We start from the raw sequence: 21,685 nt of genomic DNA, 5'->3' as shown, positions 1-21,685 counted from the left end.
TCTTTAATTTTTCCTACTGTATATAAATTGTCTCGCTTATGAAGAGATAACCCGAAACAGAAGTGGAAGATCAAGTGAATAGAGCAACCAGAGCCGCAGGTTGCCTGAATGACACAATATGGAGAAATAAAAATATCGGAAAAGAAATGAAAGGCAGAATTTACAAAATATCATCAGACCAATAATGACATACGCGGCAGAAACATTACCCGACACAGAGAGGACAAAAAGATTGCTCGAAACAGCTGAGATGAAAACCCTTCGAAAAATCGATGGTAAGACTCTATGGGAGACAGACAGAGCTAGAAGTACAGATATACGATGGAGATGTAAGTTGTATAACATTAATAACTGGGTAAGAAACAAGAATAAAATGAAATGACCCCATAAGCCGGATGACAACAAATAGGATAGTCAGGACAGCGAGAGACGGTTCTCCAATAGGAAGACGATCAGTGGGAAGACCACGAAAACGATGGAACGACAACTTACTAGAGGAACATTGAAAAAACAGACAGAGTCATGTCTATACAAAAAGAAGAAGCTGAAGTGATAACCAGGATCCAAATCTGAAAACCAGCTTTATGTAACACAAACCTGTCAGTGCCTGTTAGCAAGAATATCCTGAAATGTTGTGTATGGTCTAATCAATTATATGATTGTGAGACACGGATAATAAAAACCGCAATGCTAAACAAACAAAAGCATTCGAATTTAGGTGTTAACTAAGGTTTACTGAAATATCGTGAGTTTTAGGTACTTCCAATGAAGACCAAGACGTCCAATGTTACTGAATATATCACCAAGTACAGGGCAATCTATTTAAAACTTATAAAATCGGCTAAAAAATTGTATTATCAAAATCGTCTCAGAAGCTCCAAAAGTGTTGCAAAAGAAACTTGGTCCATAATAAACGATCTTCGAAATAAAACTCACACAGCTCAAACATTTTCCCTTCCAGACCCAGAAAATCTAAATGAATATTTTGTTAATGTGAGTAAAAATATAACATCAACTATTGTGTCACAACAAGATCCCATTTCCTATCTCCCTAATTCAGGAAAGGTTTCGAATTCATTCTTTATAAGACCGGTTGGTAAATTTGAACTGATCCAAACAATCAATAGTATCAAAAGCAAATCTTCCTGTAGTACCGATGGACTATCCATAAAAATTTTCTCAAATCTCCTAGACAATGTGTTGGGAGTCCTCATCTCTCTAATAAATGATTATTTTGAGAAAGGTAAATTTCCAGAGTGCCTAAAGACGGCCATCATTATTCCTCTTCATAAGGGTGGTGAAAAATCTATTGCTTGCAATTATAGACCTATTGCATTACTACCGGTACTCTCCAAAATTATTGAAAGACTCCTAAAAGCCCGACTTATGTCCTTTCTCGTTGATAACAAGATTTTATCACAAAATCAGTTTGGATTTTTAAATAATAAATGTACCACCGATGCCATGTTTTCTGTATTACATGAGGTTTATCAAGCATTAAACAATAATCTCCACACTGCCACTGTTTTTTGTGATTATGCCAAAGCTTTTGATTGTGTAAATCACGACATTTTGATAAAAAAACTAGATTTCTATGGAATTCGAGGTATTTCCTTGAACTGGTTTCAATCTTACTTGGAAAATAGGAAACAACTGGTTAGAGCAAATGATACAGACTCTAGTCTCAGAAATGTTGTATATGGGGTACCGCAGGGTTCAGTATTGGGTCCTCTACTTTTCCTTATCTTTATTAATGACATCACTAGTTTAAAAATCGATGGAAAAGTTTTTCTTTTTGCTGACGATACCAGTATCACTTGGAGCAACTCAAATATCGCAACTCTTCATGCTACTATAACTTCTGATCTACTCACAATAAAATCCTGGTCAGATTCTAATTTACTCTCTTTTAACGTAGATAAAACAGTAGCATTACCCTATAAAGGAACTCTTCAACCCTTACCTCTTCATAACAGCCAGATCAGTATCGTTGATTCTGTAAAGTTTCTTGGTATTTTTTTAGATAGCAACCTTAAATGGTCCCTTCATATCGATGTGTTAAGCAAGAAACTATCCTCAGCTTGCTTTGCAATAAGATCTGTCTCTAAGGAAATGGATTTAGCCTCTTCCAAAATAACATACTTTTCATTGTTCGAGTCCCATCTTCGATATGGTCTGCCTTTTTGGGGTTTTGGTACAGCTGCCCAATCCGATGTTATTTTTAAATTGCAAAAAAGAGCAATCAGATATCTGTTTGGCCTCAGAAGAACAACACATTGCAGAAGCTACTTCAAAGATCACAGAATTCTAACATTACCTTCTTTATATATTTTAGAAACTGTTTGCTTAATTCGTAAACATCTACATGTTTTTCCAGAAAGACCTAGACATGACTATTCCACCAGAAATTCTACTTTTGACATCTATTTACCGATCCCGTCCAGTGAGTTAGTAAAGAAATCTTTATTATATTCTGCAAAAAAACTATACAACCATCTCCCTCTACAACTTAAATCTGCAACATCTTTCCCCAAGTTCCGTAAAATGACTAAAGCCTATTTATCTGAAAGACCATATTATTCAATAGCAGAGTTTCTTAACCAATAACTAAGAAATTACAGTATTGTTATGTATAAGTAGAATCTTAATCTATATTTGAGTGTCATATGCAGCAGCATAACTTATTAAATTACTTATTAAGTTTCTCAAGGTAGATTACGCAATTTGCAATTTTTTTTAATTTTGCAATAGATTGTTACTGATTTTTATTTGACTTTATTATGTTTTATTTATATTGACGATTTGTATAATTTTAGTAAATTGTATTTGTTATTGTTTTTATTTATGATTCTTGTAAGCTTTGTCTATAAAATTGTTAAATTTTTCATGACAATAAAGCATATTTCTATTCTATCCTATATACCATATAAAGATGGTGAATTTATAACGTCTGCTCATAAATATCATTCTCCTCCTCTATCTGTTCTTCTTCGTAAGGATGTAGTGGCGTAATGTAAGTCGTTTGACTATTTCTATCCAATCTTCTCTCTCCTGTGCGTGTTGTTTTGCTTCGGAGAACGAGTAACCAGTCATGTCCCTTATTTGGTCCGACCATCGTAGTGGACATCTTCCTCTGGATCTTCTGCCCTCTACGTTGCCTTCAACTATCATTCGTTCCATGCCTTCCCTTCTTCTAGTTATATGTCCAAAATATCTCAGTATATTTTGGTTGATAGTAGTGCTGAGTCTAGTTTTTATGTTAAGTTCGGCTAATATTGAATTATTTGTGCGATGTGCGGTACATGGTATGCGTAACAATCTCCGGTAGACCCACATTTCAAATGCCATTATACGTGTTGAATCTGCCTTTTTGATGGTTCAAGTCTCTGAAGCGTAGGTGGCGATAAGAAATATTAACGCTCGAACAAGGCATAATTTTGTGTTTTTTGTAATGTCAGTATTCTTCCATATATTTGTGAGTTTGGATATTGCCGATCTGGCCATTATGATGTGCCTACGGAGCTCGTCTTCGCATCCTTCACTGTTAGTAATAACGGAGCCTAAATAATTAACTTGTCTGACCATTTCGTAACCTGCCATGTCTTTTATTTCCGGTTGATTGTTTCTGATTCTATCGATGATCATTACTTTGGTTTTCTGTATATTTATTTTTAAACCATATTCTGTACTGACCGTTCCTAGCCTATTCCTAATTTCTTTCAGTTCTTCTGGTGAAGACGCCAATATAACAGTGTTATCAGTATAACGTAGGTTTTTTTATTTTTCTTCCTCTTATTGCTGCTCCACCTTGCCATTCCTCAAAAGCTTGACTCAAAATGTGTTCACTATATATATTGAAAACAATGGGGGATATTATACATCCCTGCCGTACTCCACATTTTAATTTGAAGTTTTTCGAAACAACATTATTAACTCTTACATTAGCGGTGTTATTTACATAAAGTGCTTGTAATAGATAGATTAGATGGTCTGGCGTACCCATTTCTCTAATTATATGCCACATTTTATCCCATTTTACGTTATCGAAGGCCTTGGATTAGTCGACAAAGCACAATAGTTATTTATGAAACAGTTCGTGAAGTATGCTTTTGGCGAACGCACGTAATTTTTAGAGCACGAGCGACAACGAAGCGAGTGCTATAAATCGCATAAGTTCGCAAAAAGTACTTCACGCACAGTTTCATACAATATTTTATCTACGATAAACAAATAAAAAAAGCTGTAACTCTTCGTCACTGGAATTCATTTCTATTCTAAAATTTTTGGAACTTTGACATTTAAAAATTCTAACTACTTTCAAACCACAAAACTGTCAAAACTTTTGTTGTAATTCATTGCTCATATTGTCATCACCATGACAACGCGAAAGTTAAGGATTGTCACCATAACAACGCGAAAGTTAAAAACAGTGCGAAAAAGTAAGTCCCATTTAAAATACATTGCTACTTCACGCACTGCTATCTATAATGACAGTTTTCACAAACTAAAAACTTATACATAGTATGACATAGAGTAGATAAATATGTTTCTATGTTAAACTCTAGAGATTTTTCGATAATTTGACGAATATTAAGAATGTCTTCTCTTATTCCCCTACCTGGGACGAATCCGCATTGTTCTTGTGGAATTTGCGGTAAGAGAATGGATTTTAATCTTTCATTGAATATTGTTGGAAGTGCTTTGGTCGCGTAAGATATCAACGCTACTGTACGGTAATTACTGCAATCTGTCGGAGAACCTTTTTTGTATATGGGAATAAACGTGAGTTTACCCCAGTCATTTGGCCACTTTCCGGTATTCCAGATCTCATTGCAAATTCTAAGCATTACTTTCGTCCCTAATTCTCCCATTTCTTTGAGTATTTTAGCTATTATTCCATCCTATCCTTGTGCTTTTCTACATTTTAGCTTTTTTATTGCCGACTCAATTTCAGATTTCAATATTTGGGGTTCTTTTTCATAACTTCTTTTCTCTGTATTATGGTCTGGGTCGTTGTTAGAGATTAGTATTTCACAATATTGTTTCCAAACCTCTGCGATACCGTCTGGGTTTGTTATGGTATTTCCACTATTATCTTTGATGATCTGTGTCTGTGGTTTGAATTCTCTCGCTAGATATTTGACTTTGGAGAAAAGTTCTCTAGATTCTTGGCGGTCAGCATGTTCCTCTAGTTGTTCACATATGCTTTTTGTATACTCATTTTTGTCCCACCTGCACATGTATTTTATAGTTGTATTTATGGTGCTTATCTCTATTTCTTTTTGTATTGAATTTGACTTCTTTTGATCTTTTTTCTACAAGGTTGACAGTTTCTTCAGTCATCCAATGTTTTTTCCTATCTATTTTTTCTTTAAGATTTGTGTTGTTGATGCGAAATTCTGCTTGTAGCATTTTATGGTCCGAACCACAGTCTTTAGCTGGTTTTGTCTTCACATTGGTTACAGAGCTCCTCCATCGTTTAGTGATAAGAATATAATCAATTTGGTTCCTGTATCGTCCTCCAGGCGAAGACCATGTTAATAATCTTCGTGGATGCTGTTAAACGTTGTGTTTACTATACTGAGATCCATATCGATGGCAAATTAAAGGAGCCGTTTACCTCTGTCAATTCGCTCGCCTAAGCTATGCTCACCTATCGTTCCTTTCAACCTATAAACATCATAAAGAGGAGAAAACCTTCCTATAAACATCATAAAGAGGAGAAAAACAGAAGACTTCGGCCAAAAATTAGCAACGTACGTATGATCTATTTCGCCTTGTAATACAAGAAAAAGTGGAGGGAAAAATAGGGATTGGTCAAAAAAAACTTTCATGGTTGCGTAATATTAGATAATGGTGTGGTTTCACAGTGGAAGAAATATTTCGTGCATCAGCAGATAGAGAAAGGTTTTAGGAAATTGTAATCATTGTAAAAAAGATTCGAGTGTAGATATTTTGGCGCAGAGTGATTATTAGTTTGCCAAAATGGAGGACCAGGCTCCTACTTCTCCAGAAACGAATCATATTAACCCATGGCTTCTCATTTTGACATGAATTGCTGATATTCCTAGATTTCCCCTAATGTACCCATTCCTATGTGTATTCTTTTTGTGTTCTCTATAAGTATAACTATATTTTTCAGTCCTATAACTAAGAGTAAATCAGGGGCATACATTAAGCACCAAGAAATGTTACCCTGTAGTTTTCGTGATTTCTGCTCCAACATTATAGACCTGGATCCCGCGTACCAAAAAAAGTTGATTAATAGCAAGCTGAAAATTTGTTAATAACACTTAACGGTGTCTAGTCGAACAAACTTTGATGTATGGGAACACTGGAACAGGGGAAGTTTTAATTGTGGAACATGTTAAAAATTTGGAACGTGACACTACGAAAACGTTCCATGCATTTTGTCGGACAGAACTTCCAATTGATTTGTTACCATTTCATTAAACTCTCATGCAAAAATCAGACTGGTGTTTATCACTAACTGGGCAATTTAATGAGTGGAAGACGAAGAACATGTCAAATGACAGGAATCATGTTGGTTAGTAATAGCAGTCTGATTTTTGCATCAGAGTTTAATGAAAAGGTAAAAAATCAATTGGATGTTCTGTCCGACAAAATACATGGGACGTTTTCGTAATCTGATATTCTAAATTTTTAAACTGTTCCACAATTAAAACTTCCCTGTTCCAGTGTTCCCTTATATCAAAGTTTGTCCAACTAGACACCTTTAAGCTTGTAACAAATTTTTAGCTTGCTATTAATCAACTTTTTTGATACGCGGGATCCAGGTCTATTAATGAGAATAAAGATAATATCTAAGTTCTGACGCAATCATACCTCTTCTTCTTTAAGTGCCGTCTCCTAATCGGATGTTGGATATCATCATTACTATCTTTGTTCTATCTACAGCTGCTCTGAAGAGTTCTATAGAACTGCATTTAAACCAGTCCCTTAAATTCTTCAACCATGACACTCTCCTTCTTCCTATACAACTTCGGCTTCTTATCTTTCCCTGTATTATCAGTCTTAGCATTTCATATCGCTGTCCCATTATTACGTTTCCCAGATATTGTAACCATAATCATACCTAAACGTATATAATTATTTATAATCTTTTACCTCTTTTTGTTTAGGTACTTCAGGGCACAGGTTCATGTTATCCATTCGATGTCCGCTTGTCTTGATCTGGTGTGAGTTTGCCACTTTTATATGCTCTTAGTCGACATTGTATTAGTCTATTTGTACACTTTTTTTCACTTTGTCTTGCTATATTAAATCCTTTCTACTATATGTGCATAGATTTTGCGATAGCTACGATAACATCTACTTTGTTTTTTTTTTCGTCTTACATTTTCCTTTCTCATATGATCTCTTACGTTTACACATACCATGATTCTTTCAATAGCTCTATGAGTTGTTCTCTATTGGTTCGTGAGCATCATAGTCTCCATTCCGTGAGCCATGAGAGGAAGAATAAATGAATACGTCAAAATCCGTTCTATTTAAATTAATTGTGATTTTGGATCTTTTATAATATACGTTTACTCTGCAACTCTGTTATTGTTCTTGTAATTTCTGCAGTTTTATATTGTTTCCCTTGCTTTATTTTATGTTGAAAGTACACCATATTTTTTACGTTTCTAATATTTATGCGTAGTGATATTCACTGCTTGAATTAACATTACTTTTAGTGCAGTCACTGAAGGTTTTTACCTCCGATTTCGTTGAACCTCCATCGATTTTCATGAAAATTGGTGAGTAATTAGAGGATACCTCAAGGAACAAAGGTGACATGATGCCAACTTGCGCTTTTACCCTGGGAGTGGATGCCACCCCTTCTCGGGGGTGAAAATTATTTTATTAAAAATAATACCGTAAGTTCATAGAGGGATAAATTATAAGCAAAATTTGTTAAATAAAGTTATTAAAATAAATCAACACTTTTTGAGTTATTAAAGACCAAAGATTTTATTTTTTCGTAAAAAATGCATGTTTTAAATCAGTTTTTCATGTATAAATCAAAAACAATAAGCTTTTACAAAAAAGTTATTATTACTGAAATGGAAGATAATAAAAAATTGAATACATTGCTCATATAAACAACAAAACTAATGTTAGTTCAAAGTGAGTTATTGGAAATTGAGTGTTTATTTTTTTTTTTCGACGAGTACTCAAATCTAAGTATTCAAGCTTAAATAACGGGAAAACTATGCAATGTACAAAACATTTGCCAAAGTACTTCGGAATACCTATCAAATGAGCTTCAGAACAAGGTAATAGCGTCAAAATTAAGCAAGTTATAATGAAAATAAAAGAACCGTTTCGAATTTTTTAGTAAAAAGTGAAAAATAAAACATACGCATTTCCACAAAAATTAAAATTTATAGTAATCCTTACAAGATCTTCTTTATATTAGCATAATGTGCTCGATGATTTTGACCGGTTAGAATGCATATTTTTGAAAAAAACCTATAATTTAATAAAATCATAATTTTTAAAATTTTTGTAATTCTCATATTCTTTTGATAATAACTCCAAAAATACTCAATATACGTAAAAAATTATTAATAACCAAATTATAGTTTTTCCGTACCAAATATTTTATTTGTTTTACTATTTCTATAGGGTAAAAAGTAACCGAGATATAAACGTTTAAATCTTAAATTTTGCTGTGGGAACCATGCAACCCGGGGTCACTTAACCTTTTATTTTTAAAAAAGTAAGGGGTTTCAAAGATTATGTTCAACACACTTAAATAGCACTTGGAATTAACTTTCAAAGAGTTTTTAGATGAACCTGATATCGTAAATGCGAACGGAGTTATTAAAAAAAAAACAATAACATTTTTTGAAAAAATTTTTAAAAGATAACTTTTGAAAAAATTTTGGAGCATAAATTTTAAGGCTATCAACATGTTGGGGGGCTCATTTAATAGATATTTTCATCAATTTCTCGTTATTTCAGCTTGAATAATTAGAGTTTTTTACTCGTCGAAAAAAAAATACATTCAATTACCTATAACTCAATTTTAGTTAAAACTAAAAGGTTTTTGTAGTAAGGGATTTATTTCATTTTTTATTAGCTTCAATTTTGATAATAATAACTTTTTTGTAAAAACTTACACTTTTTGATTTATTGATGAAAAATTGGTTAAAAATATGCATTTTTCTCAAGAAAAATTAAAATCTTTGATCTTTTATAACTCAAAAAGTTTTGATTTATTTTAATAACTTTATATAACAAATTTTGCTTGAAATTTGTCCCTATATCGGATTATGGGGCTATTTTTAATAAAATAATTTTCACCCCCGAGAAGGGGTGGCATCCACCCCCAGGGTAAAAGCGCAAGTTGGCACCATGTCACCTTTGTTCCTTGAGATATCCTCTAACCACTCACCAATTTTCATGCAAATCGATGGAGGTTCAACGAAATCGGAGGTAATAGTTCATATCCACCTTCAGTGACTCCACTATAGTGTGTTCGCTAAACTCAGACGCAACTTTCTAGATATTTTAGTCGGTGATTTTGCCAATTTTAGTAAAATTGGCAAAAAATAATTACTAAGTAGTTAATAGTCACTAAATAGTTAGTAATTTTGCAAATTTTTGCAAAATTGGCAAAAAACAAAAAAATTATCGACTAAAATATCTAGCCAGTTGCGTCTGAGTTTAGCGAACCGACTATATTTAGTTTTCTCCAGATTCTTGTTTAGTCCTTTCTCTGATACTTTTTTAAATTCGGTTTAGTCCATTCTTTCACGGTTTTTGCTCTAAATTTTAAAGAACCGCTTGGATTGACATGAAATTTGGCATACGTATAGATTACATGTCAAAGAAAAAAGTGATATTGTACCGATGTGTGCTTTTGCCCTGGGGATGACATTCACCCCCTTTTGGGGGTGAAAAAATATATGTCCAAAATAAGTCCGAAAATGGGTAAACTGACTAATTTTAAGTAACTTTTGTTCTATAGAGCTTTTTCGCCAAGTCAACACTTTTCGAGTTTTTTGCGAGTGAATATGTTCATTTTTTTAACAAAATAACCACATTTTTAGACGGTTTTTTGCAAATAACTCAAAAAGTAAGTATTTTGTCGAAAAAAACGTTCTTAGCAAAAATATAGCCTATAAAAAAGTAAAAAAATCGTGTACGCGTTAGGTCTCTGGATCTCGTAAAACCAGAGTTATAGCCAATGAAATATAGATTCATATTCACCAAATTTCAAATAGAATATTTCGACGTGAAATATCCAAAAAATTAAGCACTTTTTGGGGAAAACCCATTATAACTTTTTTAAATTGTTTAAAAAGAGCCTCATTTCTGTTTTTACAAAAAGTTCTTAGCGTTAAATTTAAGCAAGTTACGCTCAAAACAAAGTTGGTCCCTTTTGTTTTTGCAAAAAAAAATCGGGAAGACCACCCCCTAATTAGCAACTTAAATGAAATTAATCGTTACCGCTCCACAAATTATTTTACTTATGTTGTGTTTATATGATCCGTAAGTTTCATCGATTCAAAGTGCTTATTTTTAAAAAAATTTGGTTTCAAAGTAAAATCTTTAAAATTTAAATTTTGAAAAATATGCTTTTTTTCAAAATAACTTAAAAATTGTTAGAGATACCAAAAATCTAGAAAAACAAAAAAGTTATATTTGATTTTCTGAATATCACGTATTTTTTTGTTTTTCTGTTAGACAAAAATTGATTAAGATTTGGTGTTTCTAAATTTGCATACATTCGTGATCAGTGACTCGTTCAACCCATTTTAACTACAGCCCTTTCAATAATAAGGACTTTGAACAGATGAAACTTACAGGTCATATAAACAATATATACACGAGTCAAGAAACTTATGAAGTCGTAACGATTAAGTTCATTTAAGATACTAATTAGGGGGTGATTTTCTCAATAAAAGGGACTAACTTTATTTTGAGCGTAACATGTTTAATTTTGATGCTAGAAATTTTTTTATAAAACAAAAATGAATCTTTTTTAAATACTTTAAATAAGTTGTAATGAGTTTTCCCTGAAATGTGCTTCATTTTTGGTTATTTCACGTTAAAATATTCCATTTGGAATTTGATGAATATGAACCTATTTTTCATTAGCTATAACTCTGCCTCTACTACGTGTAGAGACGTGATATATACACCAATTGTTTTTAATTTTTTACAGGCTATATTTTTGCTAAGAATGTTTTCGACAAAATTCTTACTATTTGAATTATTTGCGAAAAACCGTCTAAAAGCGTGGTTATTTCGTTGAAAAAATGAACATATTCACTGCCAAATAACTCGAAAAGTATTGACTTAGTGAAAAACCTCTATAGAACCAAAGTTACTTAAAATTAGCCAGTTTATCCATTTCCTGACTTTCTTTGGACGAATATTTTTTCACCCCCAAAAGGGGGTGAAAACCACCCCAGGGCAAAAGCACATATCGGCACAATATCACTTTTTTTCTTTGACTTGTTAGCTATGTGTATGCCAAATTTCATGTAAATCCAAGCGGTTCTTTAAAATTTAGAGGTTTTGCAATATTTTACCGTTAAAGAACGGACTAGTTGCACTTCTTGCAACTTCTCTATAGCATCTGTAAATAGCAAGGGATTTAGGAGGCCTCCATATTATGTTTACCTTTTTTTGTTCTCATTTTAGTTTTTTTAATATCCTCTAATGCAAATGAAGGGTCAGAGAGAAAAAACGGTAAATGTCAATTTTTGGTCATTTTGCAATTTTTGTGCAACCTGTCAGCTTAGAAAGAGAACTATCAACCTGTGAATGGCCAAGGGGAAATAAGGATGATAATCGTCTTAAAATTACGTCACAAGATTGGACGCAAGGGGGAAAACAATGAATCTGTAACTTTGTTTCTCATTTTACCGAAAATTCTTGCAGATAGACATTCATCGTGCTTCCCCCTGAGCCTTAAGATGTAAATAACTTGTCAGATTTCTCTCGTCTCGTGTTAGTTTCTAAGTTTTCATTTATTTTATAACTCTAGGATAGACTCCCGATATTAAAAGCTCTTAGACATTAATTTACAAGAAAGCAATACTTATAAATATGGGTTAAAATAAATGAAAACTTAGAAACTAACACGAGACGAGAGAAGTCTATACATGTCTCAACGCTAGTTGTTACTCTCTCATATTATGTGTCTGTCTCTCACTTCTCTCCAAATTTTTTAAAGTGTGACTCAGAAAGTTGACATTTTACTCGTAGTACCATTTAATAATCACGCAACTGTTCTGGTCTTTGCATTGGTTGGTTTTTCGTATAACTGAGGAACGAAATAACTATTACTAAATTTTAAGCAAATTCCGGAATTTTCTCGCACATAGTTAACTGGTCTGTTCCAACCAACAGTCAAACTAGTCAGAAATCGTCAGCAAACAGTTAGCCAGTGCGAGAACATAATACAGTCAGCAGTGCTATCCCCTCTACTCGCGCTGGTCGACTATTCGCTGATAGTTTCTGACGGGTTTGAGCGCCAGTTGGAACAAACCTCATAATTCACAGCGTACTGAACTTTTTCGTTTTCTTTCAGAATGTCAGCTGCAACTAATCCGAGACGAGGCCGACGTATCACACCGAGACCTTCCGCATACGCCAGCCGAGTGTAGAGTGTGGTTTCCATCCCAGAAGATCAACGGACACGGTCTCGTTATCGAGCTGACGCGGCTCAACGTGCCTTGTTCCAGAGGTTTCGTTCATTTCTCCGGAATGAACATGACTCAACATCCCCACATCGAGAATACTTTAGGTGAGCAAACTTATAGGAGTTTTATTAGAGAATATAGTCCAGGAAAATAAAGCTTTTGTCGGGACACTCACCCAGCCAGGTTGAAAATGTTTTCCTTGGATAGTACATACCTAATAAATTATAAAAAATATAAAAATTCCTGTCATAGTTCGGAGGTATATTTATAATAGTTATTAACAAATAAGGGTCAACATACCAAGGACATACCATTTGCGTTAAATAAATGAAAAATCACTTTATTCTTTATAAAATGGGACTGCTGATATTTAATTTCATATTAATATTCCGGTACGTGTGAGTTGACGGAATTGATAAAAAATACGTGTAACAACGAACAGTTATATATTTAATGGGTTGCATATGTGAGTCCATATTATGTAGTAATGAAACACAGACTTACTCACAATCATTTATTTACAATCATTTAATAATACTTTGACGACCGGTTTCGATCTCTACATTATTCAGATCATCTTCATTATTCAGATCAAAACATAGTAAATTTTTTGAAATTTGAATGGATCCTGAAGGAAGATATGTGCTAGGAAACAGAGGATGTTGTGTTAGAAAGGAGAAAGACAACGCTCGAGTGGGTGTGTTTTAAATGTAGCCAAGTTTGAAATCAATTTATTGTAGACACTTGTACTAATGTGATGGTCTTTGCTCGTTGATATTTTGACATCATAGAAATGACAAATAGGAAAAAAAATTTTTTTTTGATTAAATTAAATTAAAATGTCTTGTTCCCGGTCAAAGACTAAGGGATGTCTTATATTTAATAAAGTTGTAGGTGCCTAACACTTTGAAATCTATGAAATGTATAGACATTTTAAGAAAACTAATTAGATGAAAAAGATAGTTAAAAAAGTTGTCAAAAAAGAATTGGTTAAGAAACTGTAAAATGATCTGAAAAAGGCAAGGGTTATTTTGTTTGAGCTATTGTATGATGGAATATGTTCAGAAAGAAAGTTAATGGTAGGGTGTAGGCACTTACTTGAGAATAGTTTTAAAATAAATAAATAAATTAACACATAACACATAGGGTTTTAAAAACACACAGACATAACAATAATTGGTAAAAATTTTTTTGATGGGAGGTAGCACTACATTTCCCCAATTCACTAAATAACTAATTTTTATTTTTTAATTGGAATCTAGTTTTTGTGTTTATTCATTCTTAGAGGGAATATTGTGAGTAAGTCTGTGTTTCATTACTACAGTTATACAGGGTGTAACAAAATACAGGTCATAAATTAAATCACCTATTCTGGGACCAAAAATAGTTTGAATGAACCTACCTTACCTTAGTACAAATATGCACATAAAAAAAGTTACAGCCCTTTGAAGTTATAAAATGAAAATCGATTTTTTTTGAATATATCGAAAACTATTAGAGATTTTTGATTGAGAATGGACATGTGGCATTTTTATGACAGGAATATCTTAAAGAAAAATTATAATGAAATTTGTACACCCCATAAAAATTTTATGGGTGTTTTGTTCCCTTAAACCCCCCCAAACTTTTGTATACGTTCCAATTAAATTATTATTTTGATACCATTAGTTGAATTCAATATTTCTAACACTTTTTTGGCTCCTAGTATTTTTTCGACAAGGCAGTTTTTATCGAGTTGCGGCTTCTTTTCTAATACGTTTACATAAAGATTTTATGGGGGTTTTGTTCCTTTAAACCCCCCAAATGGTTGTGTACGTTCCAATTAAACTATTACTGCGATACCATTAGTTAAACACAGTGTTTTTAAAATTTTTTAGTTCTTTATATTTTTTCGATAAGGCACCTTTTATCGAGATGTGGCTTCTTTTTTAATATGGTTCAAAATATACCTAAAAATGTAAATCATAAATAAATTTTCCTATTATTATCAAGTCTCCATAATCGTACTTTGCCATATACAAATATGTGGTGGATTTGACAAATATGCAAAATATCTCGATAAAAACTGACTTTTCGAAAAAGTACTAAGAGGCAAAAAAAAATTTAAAACATTGTGTTTAACTAATGGTACTACAATAATAATTAAATTGGAACGTACACAAAAGTTTGGGGGGGTTTAAAAGAACAAAACCCCCATAAAATTTTTATGGGGTGTCTAAATTTCACTATTTTTTCTTAAGACACTACTACCATAAGAATGCCACATGTTCATCTTCAATAAAAAATCTCTAATAGTTTTCGATATATTGGAAAAAATCGATTTTCACTTTGTAACTTCAAAAGGCTGTAACTTTTTTTATGTACACATTTGTACTAAGGTAAGTTAGGTTCAATCGAACTATTTTTGGTCCCAGAATATGTGATTAAATTTATGACCTGTATTTTTGTTACACCCTGTATATTTATTTATTTGGGAAACAAAAAGTGCTTTGCTTATACATCGCGTAAGAGGGTATATTATTGTTTTCGGCCCAGCGAGCGGCCGATGTTTCTGGGGTGTTGTAACCGACTGACTGAGTGGCTGAAAAGAAACCACAGACGCTAATCTGTTTGTGTTTTACCATCTGACCAGATGAGCAATAAATTATTTAGATCTGGCGTTTAAAGTTTGAAACATTTCTGCAGTTTTACGTTTTCGAATGCATGTCCAATTGTGAGTTATTGACATAAGGTCTGATAAGGTAATTAATTTATGGGGAATTCAGTTTGTTAAACTGAACACACCAAAATCAAATGGTTAAGGATACATTCCGTTTTGTAAAACTGTGTCCCTCTTAGCATCTGGTTTGTATTTTACATGTGAATTTATATGACCCATATTATTTCGTTTTGAGAAAAGTTATTAAAAATTAAGAAAATAAAATTAGCAAAAATAGTAATTAAAGCGTACCGCTATACTGAGAACAAATTGGCTAACCTGTGGCTATTAATTTTTAAGGTTATTTGTGAAATCGCTTTTTCTTTTAGTTTTGGGTGGACAACCTCTGTGAATCGTTTTTTGGGTGGTTCTTTGGTTTCTGAAACCTAATGATACTTGTATTGAATATGATGTGCTAACCACGTACCAAAAATTCGTAGGAAACACTTTTGTGACGAACGTTCATCACATTTTTTTCTCTGTATGTACTTTCCCTTGATGATCATCCAATCCGTAGAGTAATCTTTTTAATCCGTGAATCCTTTTTTATCCATGCAATACTGCCCTAAACCATAGACTAGTCATATAATAATAAAGTATAAGAGTAACAAAGATTCTTCCAAATTCGCTAAATCTCTTTATTTGACCTTATAGCTGTCAAACTATACTCGTAGAACAAGCAGTTATTATATTGGCGGTATTAAATATAACGAAGTACTTTACGTTATCAAGAAAGGTAAAAACAACTGACTTAATAACTCAACAAATATTACAATAAGTAATCGGTTTAATGGGTCAACGGGCTGGTGAACTCATTTAGGTGAGAGGTGAAAGTAGTTTAGTAAGTCGCAAGGAAGAACAAGTAGAGCCAGATCTCAAACCAAATGGACTGATGACATTAAGTCAGACTGTTGGAAAGTCATAAAGGCTGGCCACGAATGGATAGAACAACGGATACAAAAGAGTCGACACATCTGAGGAAGGCTACATCCGACGATGGATGGAATAGCTGTTGTTGATGATGACGATGGTGATGAGTTTCAATTACGACAGCCATTTAAGTAATATAAAATTAAATGTGGGTTGAATGAACTTATCGATGAGTAGTACGCTAGCAGATAGGATCTCGTGGCTTTGTGATTGACGAGTTCATTGAACCTCACCGAGAGACATTTCTCATCACTAAAAGTGAAATAGATATAAGTCTGATGTAGATTGAAAGTACAAGAGTATGGGGTAATAAGTAAACGTGTTCAGAGAAGAATGTGTCCTAGAGGAAATATCTGATCAAGTGAAATGAATTCCAAGTGGCTATTTATGTTTGGTCATGGTTTTAAGCCTTACTTCAACTTCCTAAGGTTTTGAGAGAGTGACTATCAATTCCTAAATTTTTTGTTGACCAATAATATAAGATCATATTTATATAGATCAAGAATAAATTAAACACAAACTCTGACGGACCAGTAAATGAGCACGAGCAGCGTAGTCGGGAGAAGGGGTTTGATTACCTCCTAAATTATAACGTTTTGTCACAAAAGGAGCTCGAAAGCAGACATTAAAGCTTACCCGAGAGTCATATACAAATCTTGTAGATATAGAACTGTAGGACAAACTCATATCATCCTATAATTTATTTATATGTAGTTTACTTTGGTTTTCGAGAGCGAACATTCTATGATAGGGGAGCCCCAGTGGGGTTTTTGCGCGTTACTCTAACGCGTCAGAAAATCACATGTGGAGAAACGTTGTACCCTGTAAATGTACCCCTACCATATATGAACTATTAATACAGAGGTGTGCGTTAGGGCAGTCCGTAAAACAATCTATCCTTAGAAAAACTCGTAAACGTCAAATTAAGACAAGGTAAGTTAAGTACATGAGGAACAGTGTATATTTCAAAAATCCGACGATTTAAGCGTAGCGTAAGGACATGGGTGAGTCACAAAATTTCAAAAAAAAAATATTTCGCGAAATGAACATCAGATCGAAAAACTGAAAAATACGTGTTCAATATTTTTCAAAAATTTATCGAATGATACCAAACACGACCTCCCACGACCGGGGGGGGGGGTACCTTTAAAATTAAATAGCAACTCCGCAATATTTCGCGAAATAAACATGAGATCGAAAAACTGAAAAATAAGAAATATTCAACATTTTTAAAAATCTGTGGAATAACACCAAATACGACCACCACGAAGGACGGGTGGGGGGTTAATATAAAGTCTTAAATAGGAACTCCTATTTTTTATTGCAACGTTTAATCGAGAAATTTATTCGAATTATGGATATATTCGAAAATAATGGAAAAAAATTGTTTGTAGAAAATTAAATTAAACAATGGAAACTTTCCACTAAAGTGAAAACTTATTTTTTTTTTGGGTTTAGGACCTACTCTTCACAACCCAATAGGTCCCAATGACGTTTTAGTAACTGAAAATTTGGCATCCACAGTTCCTCTACTACTACGATTTCGTAAAAGGGCCCAAAAGCGGTGCATTACTTTTCAAGACCTTACTGGTCGAAATCGTATTTTAATTAAAAAATGAATAACCATTTTCAATTTCGTTGCAAAACGAAAATACAGCCGGACCATATTCTAGTCCAATCAGAGAGTGCAGCAAGCACCTCTACCGGTTTCGAAACTTATTAGTCTCTCATCAGGAGGCACATATGCTGCTCTCTCTGATCGAACCAAAACAATCCCCGGCGTGCAGTCACGGATTGCAACGAACGAAATGGCATAGAGGCCCTAGCGGCAACTGCTAGCAAAAGACTAAGTTTTCAATCTAATGGCATATAAAACATCATAATGTTACTCTACATCCTACCAGACTGAAAACAATGGGAACCTTCTCTGGTTACACCTCCGAGCCTTCTACAATTTGTAAGCCATAACGGATGCTGAGACCAAGGACGATGAGGGAATTCTACAATTTATAATTCACGTCCCATCTGCTCAGCGCGGTAAAGTTCCAACGAGAATGGTTCCCTTCGTACTCCAATCAGAGTAAACATGTAAATCAAAAATGAATAACCATTTTCAATTTCGTTGCAAAACAAAAATACAGCCGCACCATATTCCAGTCCAATCAGAGAGTGCAGCAAGCACCTCTATCGGTTTCGAAACTTATTAGTCTCTCATCAGGAGGCACATATGCTGCTCTCTCTGATCCAACCAAAACAAACCCCGGCGTGCAGTCACGGATTGCAGCGAACGAAATGGCATAGATGCCTTAGCGGAATCTGCTAGCAAAAGACTAAGTTTTCAATCTTATAACATATAAAACAACATAATGTTACTCTACATCCCACTAGACTGAAAACAATGGGAACCTTCTCTGGTTACACCTTCGAGGCTTCTACAATTTGCAAGCCATAACGGATGCTGAGACTAAGGAAGATGAGGGAATTCTACAATTTATATTTCACGTCCCATCTGCTCAGCGCGGTAAAGTTCCAACGAGAATGGTTCCCTTCGTACTCCAATCAGAGTAAACATGTAAATCAAAAATGAATAACCATTTTCAATTTCGTTGCAAAACGAAAATACAGCCGCACCATATTTTAGTCCAATCAGAGGGTGCAGCAAGCACCTCTACCGGTTTCTAAACTTATCAGTCTCTCATCAGGAGGCACATATGCTGCTCTCTCTGATCCAACCAAAACAAACCCCGGCTTGCAGTCACGGATTGCAACGAACGAAATGGCATAGATGCCCTAGCGGCAACTGCTAGCAAAAGACTAAGTTTTCAATCTAATGGCATATAAAACAACATAATGTTACTCTATATCTCACCAGACTGAAAACAATGGGAACCTTCTCTGGTTACACCTCCGAGGCTTCTACAATTTGCAAGCCATAACGGATTGCGTATTTTAATCCTTTATATCAAATATTTATATAAGGAAAAACATAAAATAAGTAACTGCTTAAAAATAACGTTTCACTCAATGCAAAAATTAAAGGAAAATATAGTTATGTACCGGGTGTCCCAATAAGAATGGCTCTCGGCCTTATCTCAGGAACCGTCCGACGTATCACACTGAGACTTTCCGCATACGCCAGCCGAGTGCAGAGTGAGGTTTCCATCCCAGAAGATCAACGGACACGGTCTCGTTATCGAGCTAACGCGGCTCAACGTGCCTTGTTCCAGAGGTTTCGTTCATTTCTCCGGAATGGACATGACTCAACATCCCCACATCGAGAATACTTTAGGTGAGCAAACTTATGGGAGAAATTTTATCAACGGATTAGTTTTTGTTAGTAGCTAAAAGGTTAATACGAGGTGGATTCCTTATATTTTGTGCTTTGTCAATACTGAATATTGCAATTAAAAGATTTTTTTATATATCAAGTTAAACGTGGGGAAATGTGCTACCTCAACAGGAGGTAGTAGTTTCTTCTTATTGTGGTGTTGTCTCCTTTAGTTGAGGTTAGCGGCTTTACTGGCAAATCTGTCTCTGTCCAATGCGGCTCTAAACAAAGATGATGAATCAAGGCCGGTCCAATCTCTGATATTTCTAAGCCATGAAAGCTGGCGCCTACGGATCAGTTGCACTAGGCGGTACTTTTCGTTTCTCATTATGTTTTCCAGGTAGCTTTTCTAATTTTGATGACCTTTAGGAGCTGCCTATCTGTTCCTATACTTCTCAAAACATTTTCGTTGAAGGTGTGGGTTTTCCATGGTATTATTAAGATTCTTCTGTAAAGCCAGACCTGAAAGGCTTCTAACATATTTATCAGCGTTATGTTCAGTGTCCAGGTCTCTGTTATAGACAAAAGTATTGACCACAGATAGTAATACAGAAAACGACATCTAAGGCTGATATTAATGCTACTGTTACAAAATAAGGTTTTCATTTTGATAAAGACTTGTCGGGATACCTCTATTCTCGCTCTTACCTCTTGTTTATAGTCAAGTTGAAAGTTGATTGTTGAACCAGCAGTCAAGACATTTGTATTCGTTTACGTATCCTCAACCTTTATTTCTCTTAAATTATCGAAAATTCTTATTATGAAAAGTTGTTTGGAAACAAAAACTAAGATCAAATATGCAATTACATGCTTCTAATTGGAAAAAATATTTTCCAATTTTTTCTCAAATTTATTGACACTAACTTCGTTTTTATTTATTACACATACGATAACTCTTTTATTATTACTTTTACGAAAAAAAGGTATTCTTTATAAAAAGCTCTGTATGTCCTAAGACCGAAGATGCAACCATCAGATATCACATTTTATTAATTTTATACGAGGTATGTCAAAAAATTTGAATTTCACTCAAGAGTAAAGTACCTTTATTTTTTACAATATTGAAAACGGCTATTAAAAAAGTTGTTTAGAATTAAAAACTATATTTCAATATGCAATTACATCCTTCTATTTGAAATATTGTGAAATATAAAGGTACTATAATCTTGAGCGAATTTCATATTTTTTGACACACCTCGTATAAAATTAATAAAAGTTGATATATCATGGTTGTGTCTTAGATTTTAGACCCTGCAAAGCTTTTTATGAAGAATAACTTTTTTTCGTAAAATGAATAACAAACGAGTTATCATATTTGCAATAATTAAAAACGATGTTGGGTATCCATAAATTTGAGAAACAATTTTTTTTCAACTAGAAGCATGTAATTGCATATTTGATCTTAGTTTTTAATTCCAAACAACTTTTTATCATAAGAACTTTCGATATTGAGATAAATAAAGGTACTTTACCCTTGATCGAAATTCATATTTTTTGACATACCTCGTATAATATTCAGAAAATTTGATATCGGATGATTGAATCTTAGGTTTTGGGGCATGCAGAACTTTTTATAAAGAATAACTTTTTTTCGTAAAATCAATAATAAAAAAGTTTCCCATATGTTTCCAACTTAAGTAGACACGCTGTATATTAATATACAGGGTGAATCACCACTAACGGGACGGAAGATTACAGCGAAATGGTAAAAGATTCGAAAAAAATTTAAATTGAATAGTTTGCAAGTTGGTAAAAGCTACATTTTAAAATTATTTTGAAATATACAGGGTGTCCCAATAAATGGCGGCGGGTCAAAGATATATTTTTTCTTATGGAACACCCTGTATTTTATTGTATTTTTTAATTTTCCGCAAAAAATAAGGTGTAGTTTCATAAGGCTTCCCTATACCTATGTACAGAGTGTTCTGAGTTATGTTGACTTTTCTTAAAATGTAAAGTTTTAAAAGAAGGCTTATTAAGTTATTTAAGAAATAATAAAAACATTACTTTTACATCTAAATAGTTGGATATTGGTTGAATGTATTCCATGACTAATTATTA

At 33.6% G+C, this 21,685-nt stretch overlaps 1 protein-coding gene across 2 annotated transcripts in view; it reads left to right on the top strand.

Moving 5' to 3' along the window:
• The window catches only part of LOC114334182 (uncharacterized), an 883,857-nt gene that overhangs the window by 825,492 nt on the left and 36,680 nt on the right, over positions 1–21,685 (top strand). For both annotated transcript variants that reach the window (XM_050641876.1, XM_050641875.1), the window contains one exon: positions 12,557–12,772. In XM_050641876.1, the coding sequence (XP_050497833.1) occupies positions 12,557–12,772 (216 nt within the window). The remainder of the gene's footprint in view (positions 1–12,556; positions 12,773–21,685) is intronic.

Source organism: Diabrotica virgifera, chromosome 1 (assembly GCF_917563875.1).
Source record: "Diabrotica virgifera virgifera chromosome 1, PGI_DIABVI_V3a".
Classification (NCBI taxonomy): domain Eukaryota; kingdom Metazoa; phylum Arthropoda; class Insecta; order Coleoptera; family Chrysomelidae; genus Diabrotica; species Diabrotica virgifera.
Note: the sequence above shows the minus strand (reverse complement) of the source record. Positions and strands in the feature narration are given on the sequence as shown.